At 41.9% G+C, this 9,830-nt stretch overlaps 1 protein-coding gene across 1 annotated transcript in view; it reads right to left on the minus strand.

Annotated features, from left to right (window-relative positions):
* The window catches only part of CASR (calcium-sensing receptor), a 41,509-nt gene extending 33,641 nt beyond the window's left edge, over positions 1 to 7,868 (minus strand). The window contains exon 1 of the mRNA XM_009893091.1: positions 7,431 to 7,868. Coding sequence (XP_009891393.1) covers positions 7,431 to 7,615 — 185 coding nt within the window. The 5' untranslated portion in view covers positions 7,616 to 7,868. The remainder of the gene's footprint in view (positions 1 to 7,430) is intronic.
* Between the last annotated feature and the right edge of the window lie 1,962 nt (positions 7,869 to 9,830).

A 9,830-nucleotide genomic window follows, 5' to 3' on the forward strand; every position in this document is an offset into this window, starting at 1 on the left:
AAAGTGAAAAATTTCTTCCTAATGTTTAACCTAAACCTGCCCTCTTCCAGTTTAAAGCCATTCCCTCTCATCCTATCACTACATGCCCTAGTAAACAGTCCTTTCCCAGCTCTCCCTGTAGGCCCCCTTTAGGTACTGGAAGATCACAATAAGATCTCCCCGGAATAGTAGTTAGTTTGCAGTTTTGTGTTGAGTTGTGGCTGGAAATGGGAAAGTGTCAAAGCTGTTGTGCTTGAGATCCATTGGAAAAACTGACTGATCCCAGAACTGGAAAAGCCTGGGGAAATAGCCTGCCCAAGAACAGATTCTATATGAAACGGTAAGCTTTAGATTTCATGAGTGCCATTGTGAAACATTTTGAGAGATGTTTCCATTACAAAGGTGAAGATTTCTAAAGATAAGCTTCATGAAATCATGAGCTTCCAATCCCTGAGATATGTGACCTGAACATTTTTAAATTGCTGGATTAAATGAGTGGCTTCCAAAGTTGATGTTAGCTATGTCTGACTTCTTTAAAGCTGAATGAACATAGCCACGTTACTTCCATTCCAGGAGTTTTATCTGATTTATCTGGGATCAGGAGTTCTATAGATACCACATCTAAGGTTTCTCTTTAAGTCTTAAAAACATCATTTATTCAACTTCATTTCACCTGCTCCAGACATCTTTGGCCAACTTCCAAATAAGGTTCTTCTCTGAGGCTGTACCTCAAAGACCAGACAGCACGTTTTCATTACAAATCTCTTCAAGTCAAAATGTTTGAGGCCAATAAAAATCCTTGGTTATCATTTATGACCAAAGGGACAGCTAGCTATTTTAAGATCACTCTTAAGAAAATGGACACCCTTTAGAACACATGCATGTGGGTTACAGTTAGAAGTAATTTGGTCATTTAGATTATTTTTTGCTCTTGTTCCAAACCATTAAAGAGTGAGATGAAATGGAAAAAATAAAAGGAGAAGTCTCAGAGTGAATGAGGCAGTGAGTGTTGTGCACAGAAAAAAAGTGTGCTGGGCACACCACACCGCCTCATGTGGTCAGTAATGCTCGCTGGGATGAATGGCAGCAAAGAGGGGTTTTGTGACACTTCTTTTTAAAACGCTAAAGGTGTTTACAGATACTTCGAATTAAAATTAAAATAGGATTTGAAGCAAGAAACTATATTCAGGCTCCTCATGTAAAAGAGAAATCTGAAAGCATTTTCTATATTTAAAACGATGACTGCTGAGAAGCTGGGAAGTTCAAAGGTACCACTATATCACTGTGAAAAGCTACACGCATTTGAGTATGTGTAAAAGTAAATTTAAGCCTGCTCTCATTATATTATGCAGGCAGAATACGATGCGGAATTATTTTGCCTGCTTGACAGCAATTCAGTTTAATTTTTTTTTTTTAAATGCAGCAAGGTGGTGTCTTCAAAAGCTGTGAGAACCAGGCTGTCTTCTCCTTGACTTCAGAGAATGTGTTTGCCACTTAATTCACTAGACGCAGACTAAGGCCCATGATGCACAATTTCTTTTATTTTCTTTTCTGACATATGTTCCTGATGAATGCTTATTTACAGCATAAGGCCTGTATTTCAGGTACTTGAGTTTGGATTAGTTTTATTTTGGAGGGGAAAGGAGGGCAGGGGATGTTTTCTGGGAGCTAGACTCCAAAATGTCTTTGAAATGCTTTTGATAATTTACCTCAAACTAGCCTGGACAGGAGACCTGCAGTTCTCTTCAGTTGCACCTCTGCTGATAGCAGCATCAGCAGATCAGGAGAAAAGGTTCAGATGGGATGGAGACAAACACACCTTACTCTGTCTTCTCTAATACTTGATAGAGCTTCAGACAAGGTCTCATTTTGTTAACTGATACAGTGTCGTACCAGTACAGTACCAGAGCGAACACAGTTAGATGGTTCTGGTCAGATGAAGGCAGTGCCACTAAACTGGTCTTAATGAAGCAAGATTTCATGATTCCTTCCATCCCTGTGAATGGAAATCGTGTGGATAAATTCTCTCCCACTATACCGTAAAGCCCCAGCAAGGGGCTGCAGATGGGCTCCTCTTGGGTTGCTGTGTACATGAGTGATGGGTAAGAGCAGCCTTTGGATACAACTGACCTCCTGTGCGATGCTGCTGCTGTGGCTAATATGACTACTCACTGGAATGCTCTGTCAAGCATGCAGAAATTTGAGCAGTAATTTCCATGAAGAAATTTCAAAGGATTTGCTAACAGAAGAAACCTTTCCATTAGATTTCCAAAAGCTTTAAATAGCCACTGGCATTTTCTTGGTGGGAAATAAGCAGCCCCCCAAACTTGTTTTCTGCCATATTACTTTACAGGTACGTTGGTGTAGTCTTGTATTTTAACATTTCTGAGATGTGGGGCTATGAAAAGTGGTCATTAAGCTCTAAATGGGAGTTTAATGTAAACAATTCGGTGCCGAATCAGTGTAGATAGGAATTTTTATTTACACTCAGTTCTTCAAATGTTTCCCCTCTCATGCCTGTTCCCCCACCCGTCAGAGTATGCAACCTACTGATCTTTCTATTCCCAGGCAGGAGAACAAACAAGGAAAGAGAAATCAGAAATAATTCCTCCCCAAATCCTCATCTTAATCTTCACATCTCCAGGGGACAGATTATCTTTGCAGTGGCCCCGTTTTCTGGACAGTAAACTCACAAGATCTCACTGATTCCTGTAGGTTTCTTTCTAGTTGGTATGAATGTGTCTATCCATGGGTGCTCAGGACGGCTTAAATGTCTCAGCCAATGTTACAAAGTAAGGGTATATAATTTAAGGGACGTAAGCTCACTGCAAGGTTTGAGCTCCTGTAGCCCCATTCCCTGTTTGTTTCTTTGTCTGGTTGGGTTTGAACAGCTCACGCTGCCTGGATCCAGCAGGGAAGACAGTGCTGATTCTTGTTAGTCTCCATAAAGGAACAATTCACAGCCTCATGTGAATTCATGACCTTCATTTATCAAAACTAAGCTAAAAGCAATAAAATATGAAAATGATATGAAAATATGAAGGAAAAGAAGTAATGTAAAAAAAGAAGAGTAACGTAAAAAAGAAGTACAGTAAAAGCTGTAAATACAGCTTTCACTTACCCTCCCATATCCGACAGGTACTTTTATTCAGGAATGGTGGCACAGCCTGCATATGCCTCTCGGCTCACCCCAGTACTCCTCTTTCTCTAGTGGTTGTATGCACATACTAATTTCTCTGTCCTCTCTAGATTTCCAGTACATTAATTACATGTTATTGCTGCTACTACCACTGCTATTACTAAGCTATGCAGAGGGGAGACCTTCAGTTGTTTGTTGGATTCCTGCAGTCAGTAGGTATAATGAGTTGCTTACCACTCTTACAAGCTAGGGCTATGGGTAAGGGTAATTGTGCAGACCAAAGAAAACTAAAAATTAAAAAATTGCAATTAAGAAGGTGGGTGGAAGAGAAAGCAGAAAAGGAAATAAATTCGTCTTAGGGAGGAAGTTCTAAATATCACGTTATGCATTCAGTGCTCCAGTGGGATTAGCAAATACAGCCACAAGGAGCAGAATTAAAATTCTCTTTTCTCTCAGATGGACAGACAGACTCGGTGAGCTAAAGTGTCCCGGAGCCATGCTGTGTCAAGTCCTGCACTATGACATGGGGATGATGTCTCACCCCAGTTTCACAGCCTGAAAGCTGCGCGTCAGAGTGTGGGACCTTGGCTAGGTTGCTGCTCAGAATATGGGGAATATGCATTAAAAATGATGGCCCTGTGACACCATATTAGCAGCACTGTATCTCAGCTCAGTGAAGATACATCTTCATTATAAAGAGTTTGTTACAGTAAGAGCAATCTATGGATACTGCCCATCTGTGCAGTATTGCTAACAATAATACTAATGATACTACCGCCACCGCTACTGCTAATCTACCTGAAATCAAGAAAGAAGAGAAAAATCAGGTCATGAATAAGCCTCTGTGGGTGCTGACAGGGAATGGGGGTCAGGGACTGCTTGTGCTGTGCTCAGCCTCTGCCTCCACAGCACACATCAGATACGCATCAGCAAATGTTATAAGGAAAGTTGCTGTAACAGCACACACAAAGGTACACAAAGGAAGGTGTATTTATATCAAATGCGGGATACTTGATTGCTTAAACAACAAGCCATGTAAGTATTTCTGAAGCACTGCAAACAAAATTGCTCTCACTTTCCATACTCCTATCTGACATTTGGTGTGGCAAAATCATGAGTTAAGTTTCACTTTGGTCTCTAGAACTCAGTGCCTGAAGTGTGAGGATGCATTTTCAGGAGAGTCAGCCCCAAAAGAATGGAGAACAGATCATTACTGTTCCCTTTTCCTTTCACTGCTGAGTGACGTATATAGTTTTCCAAATAATCATGTACAAGGTATGCACAGTAGGTTCAGGCCAGTACTTATGCTGAGCTGGGGAGAAAGAGTATGCCACAAGAGTATGAAGAGTGTGAAAACTGAAAAAGCGGAGAGAAAACTGTCCTACCCATTTTGAGAAGCCCTGTTTGGGAGCATAGGTATGGCACTGAACACAACCAAATGTGTGGGAAGACATCCAAACAGCACAGATGAGATTGAAGAGTCCTCAAAAGAAAGGAAAGCCACATTATCTTAAACTTTGATACTGAACTCCAAAAGAGACAGGGGCAAACTACCTGCAGGGTTTCAGTGGCACCCCTAGGTCTTTTCTTGTTCCCAAAGAAAGGAGCTTTTCGTATGGTGTGATGACTTGATAATGTTGCTGCCTAATGGAGGAGTATGAGGAAAGAGAGAGGATGCCCACATACTCAGAGTGTGACCTGGGTCTGATTTTCTTATGTGACATGAGAAACATCTTCCTATGTAATAAAGAGATTAAAACACAGCCATCTAAAAAGGGTATAAAGCTGATTTGCCTCAGCGTTGAAAAGATACAGCAGTGCTGGAGAAGGCTCAGAGAAAGGCAACAAGGGCAATCAATGGTACGGAACAGATTTAACACCTTTGGTTTGACCAGGTACAGCCATGCTTATGGTGCTCTAGTGGATTTCCCACCCTATAAAAGTTTTCGACACTACAAGACTGGAGAGATTTTACTTTGGAAAGAAACTAGAGTCTATCTTTTTTTTTTTTTTTTTTCCTTCTCCCCAGAAAATATGAGTTCACTCATTCCAGACTAGCCACCTGCACAGAACTGAGGAAACTCAAATGTGATTTGAAAGACTAGCTTGGGACTTGAAGAATGTATTGGGGTGTTAAGAGTCAGCATGCATAACCCTGCCGCAAGCTACTACCTAATCATGGAGTCCAAAGCCAAAAAGGACCATTACGGTTGTGTTGAGAGACCTCTGTGCAAGTCCAGTCAGAGGAATTTTCTGACTGAAATTCTGCTTAAAATAGAAGAATCGTTTCAGGAAAAATACCCGCTCTCAATTTAACATGTACTAATAACAAGGAAAACACCATAGCACATAAGCTGTCCCGTGGCTTAATTACCCTCATCAAGAAAATCTGATGACCAGTCTGAAAAAAAGTCTTCCCAACCCAGTCTCTTTTGATTTAAATCTTTCCTGGAAGTGGATGTTCTCTGGTAAAGACATGTGCGATGAAGGAACTTCCAGTCATTTGTGGTCCAATCAATGCCTTCTTCCTATTTAGTTGGTACCACCTTTGCAGATAGATCCCTGCCTTTCATTAAATACTCCCTCTCCATTTGCATTATGCTATCAATTCACAATTTATCCAGCTCCTTGGAGGAGTGTGGCAAAGTGGCACAAATGCCTCTTCAGTCAACTCTCTTTTGCACCTGCAACTTCTTGGTGCAGGGGTAAGAGGGACACAGATTTTACCCAGGCCAATTTCAGGTGAAGGATGCCTTTTAGCAGACCAGGTGCCTTCTGCCACCCAGAAGGATCTCCCATTGTGTCCTTAAAATGGCTGGTCTGGCTTTTCAGGATTTGCCTGTTGTTGGCAGTGCTACCTCATTAACAAATCTTTTGGCAACCACACACTTGTAGTACTCCTGTGATCTGTTCCAATAATGTGACCATGTCAAGGGAGCCACCGAGGCTGACCCAGCACTGATAGAAATTAAAGCTATGTTCAGTTTGCAAATATCTGTACTGTCCTGCCTGCCACCTGGATCAGGTGAAGAAGGCAACAGAGATGAAAACATCCATCGCTTTTCAGTGTTCCACTTTTAAAATGCTGCATCTGGGAGAGAAAGAAATGCTGAAAATCTGGCAGAGCGTATGGCTCCATGAAGCAGACATTTCACATACTTCTATCTAGTTCATGACTTCCTTGTGCATGCACAGAAGAAGCCAAAAGAAACTCTGCTTAATTACACTTCTTTCTGCGTGCTCACTATGAGACCATCTGGGGATGATCTCATAACCTAGATGGATGTGTCCTGCTCAGTGTCTCGGCAGGACACCGCACCTGGGATCTGTAAGCATAGCAGGAAAGCTGTCAGCTATTCTTCATTACTGTCTGCAACAAAACGGTACTAGATCCCCAGTCTAGGATGAGAGGTCCAAATAATTCCAGGCATACAATTTTTCACATATGATTACAGAAGAGGTCCTGTAACACTGAATTGTTTTCCCATGCACGGTCATGACAAAATTCCAGGTCAATTTCTTATATTTTGTTTATAGGACATTTCACATGCAATCAGTTTCTGTTACACTTTACGTGTATTATGTGCAGGGTTGTAAGGTTAAAAATTCCTCATGTTTCATCATAAAAATGGCTAACTTTAATAAGAAGATACTTTGTTTTCATGTGCGTTTCCCCCTCCAGGGTTAACTGCCAAAGACCTAAGACAGAACCTACTACGCACTGTTAACACAGAAGAAAGGGACTTGGGATGACAAAAGCCTGGGTAAGGAGTTCAAGTCTGGGACTTGTCCTAAATAGACATCTATGTGTTCAGTGGGATTTTTCAAAAGCAGTGACCTATCTCACTTTTACCTATTTACTTGTTTAGGCAACTAAACAGTTTGTAAAGTCTTAGAAGATGAGAGGCAAAACTGGAAAAACAACCCCCAAATTTGATTTCTAAGCTATTTTGCTGTGCATGACTGCAATCAAATGAACTTAAGGGCGCTATGGGTGATTTTCCATCCTTCTGCTAGGAAAGCAGATACTATTCAAATGTCCACTGTGAATGGCCCGATAGATTCATATTTTGGCAGATTTGGGTAACACCAGGATTGCCCTCTTTCATTGTCCAAATATTATTTATGTTACTGTTTAACGTGTGCACCTCCTGTATTTACATGCCTGCTTTATTCTATTATTTACACCATACTTTCCCATTGCCTCTACAAGCATCAGGTTACAGACTGTGTTTACACAGCATGTCACCATAGCCAACAAAGGGCAAGACTCCCCCATCAAAAGCTTTTATTTTTCCTTTTGGTGGCTTACCTTATGCACTCCACTGATTCTGGTCTTGATTTTAGATCCTGGTCTTTAGCAGCCACTCCGAAATGAATAGGGAACAGTCCTCCAAGAATAATGTCTCCCTTCTTCTGTGCCCGCTGGTTTGGCCCATAGGCAGCTGTGTTCCAGGTAAATAGCAAAAGAATCAAACAGCAGCTATATAAAGTCATTGTTCCTCTTTTCACCAGGGGGTTATAGGATGCAAAATTGGAAAAGGTGATGTAAGAAAGCAGATGTCGTAATGTCTAAGCTTTTTCTTTCCTTAATACAGCACAGAGAGGATTCGGGACACATGTCTGCAGGGAGATAAGCAACAGGGTGGGAGCCACAGTGCTGGTGTTTCTCCCTCTGTCTTCTCCATTGCAAAACAACAATTCAGCAGTCCTTCTTTCTTCATAACCAAAGCATTATGGAGAGCCCATCTCTGAGAACTGCAAAAGAAAGACATGAAAAGTGATTCCAGCTACACACCAGGACCCCACGCTGCCATGGCAGTTCTGCATTGTCCCATCAACTCCTTAGTATGCCACCCCCACTCAACACCCTGTGCAGGATACATGCTAACTTTGATGGATTAAGTCAGACACCCCAGTGATGCCAGCCACACCTCCTCAAACAAGTGTCATGGATTCCCTTGGATGCCTAATCCTCTATCACACATGCGAGGTGGGTGTCTTCCCACCGTCTTCCTATGGTTCTGCATGACTCTGGTCACAGAAGACCCTGTAAAAGCTGTGATCAGACCTCCATGAACAAAGCACGCTATGGAAGACTTGGATGGGCAAGTGGGGAATAAGGAAGCATCAAATGCAGTAAGAATCAAATCTTCCTCTTAAGAAAAGAACTGTGATAATCTTTTGGTGTCAGTCCATCCCCTCCTTTCTTGATCATTCTTAACTCTCTGGTTTGAATTTATCCTGGCTAAAACTGAAACAAGGTCACAAGAAAGACTTCTTTCGCATTCAAAGTGAGGATGACTTCCAGGGAAGCATTTGAAATCAAGATCCTTCTCCATAATGAATCATGAAGGCTTGAAAGGTTCTGTGATCATGTCATTGCAAGCTTGGCTGTTGAGCTTTGAAGCCCGCATCCTGGGGATGAGAAGTATCGCCGCTTCTCTGTGCTCAATACATTTTCCCTGCAGCACGTCTACAGGCCTGCCAAATGAAGAACTAACTTAATTAAGGCATATGAAAATAGCTATGGCTGTGGGGGAGGAGGTAGCACACAAAAAAATAATCATAATAAACATCTCTTCAGCCTATTTGGAATACATTTAAAAGCTAGTAGTAAAAATCTGAAGTTGGTCAAATTCAGAACAGAAGCTAGGCATACATTGCTAATCCTGAGGAAAGTTAATTTCTGGAGTAAGCCATCAAGAATTTTCAAGTTCAAGAGAAGTGTTTACGGGGATGATTTATTATGCACAAATGTACCTAGACAGATTTGACCTCTACCTAGGTCAAAGAAGGAGCTACTGCAGGGAAACACTGTGATCATGGGGCTTCTTCTAGTAGCCAGCCCTAATGATTATGCATACTGCATGACCACCAAGCATTTGGAAATATTTCACACATTTTTGTTAAAATGAAGGTCCAGACGCAGCAGTCAATGGAAGAAGAGAGGCAAAGCTCACATCATTCTCATGCCTCTGCAGCCAACTCACTTAAGACAGCTGGGCATACGCTGCACTTCTCTGTGGTGGGTCCACTCTAAACTATTCTTTGGTCCTGGCTTTAACAAGCACATTTTTATTGGCAGGGGCAATAAAATCTTTGGCTAGAGATCAAAATATGACTAGGCAAACAATTTTGTCCCAGGAAATGTGGAGTCATACTGAAAGATTTTATAGGAGTATACTGGTTTTCATATGAAAAAGCAGGTATTTCATGTTTGCAGGCCTCCAGGTGACTCAATCCAAAGGCACAAACTCCCATTTTGACAAACCTGACTGCTAGATCCCTACTGCTGAGGGGGGATTTCAACACTACCCTCAAAATCTGAAACATGGACATGAAATACCCAGCTGCTGCTGACACTGGCAGTCAAAAAACACTGGGACATTCCTCTGGCAAGCAGTTGGAGTTATGTCACACTGCTCTAGCCAGGATGCAATATCATCTGTCGCTTCTGAGCACATTGTCTTGATGTCCCACTGGTACCTTTTACTGACAAGCCTCCGATATTGGCATGTGGCCCTTTGACACCAGGCTGACAGAACTTTAACAAGAGCCAGGACTAGCAGGTGACAGAGCAGTGCAACAAGTGAGTGTGTGGCAAACTCTCCCTGATGTTTTGGGTTCGCATTTCCCCTGGCAGATGGACATGGCTGTTGCTTCTTTGGTGCCCAACAGAAAAAGGAAGGAAATATTTTAACACATTTCA

The sequence above is a fragment of the Charadrius vociferus genome, unplaced genomic scaffold (genome assembly GCF_000708025.1).
Source record: "Charadrius vociferus isolate BGI_N301 unplaced genomic scaffold, ASM70802v2 scaffold301, whole genome shotgun sequence".
Classification (NCBI taxonomy): Eukaryota; Metazoa; Chordata; class Aves; order Charadriiformes; family Charadriidae; genus Charadrius; species Charadrius vociferus.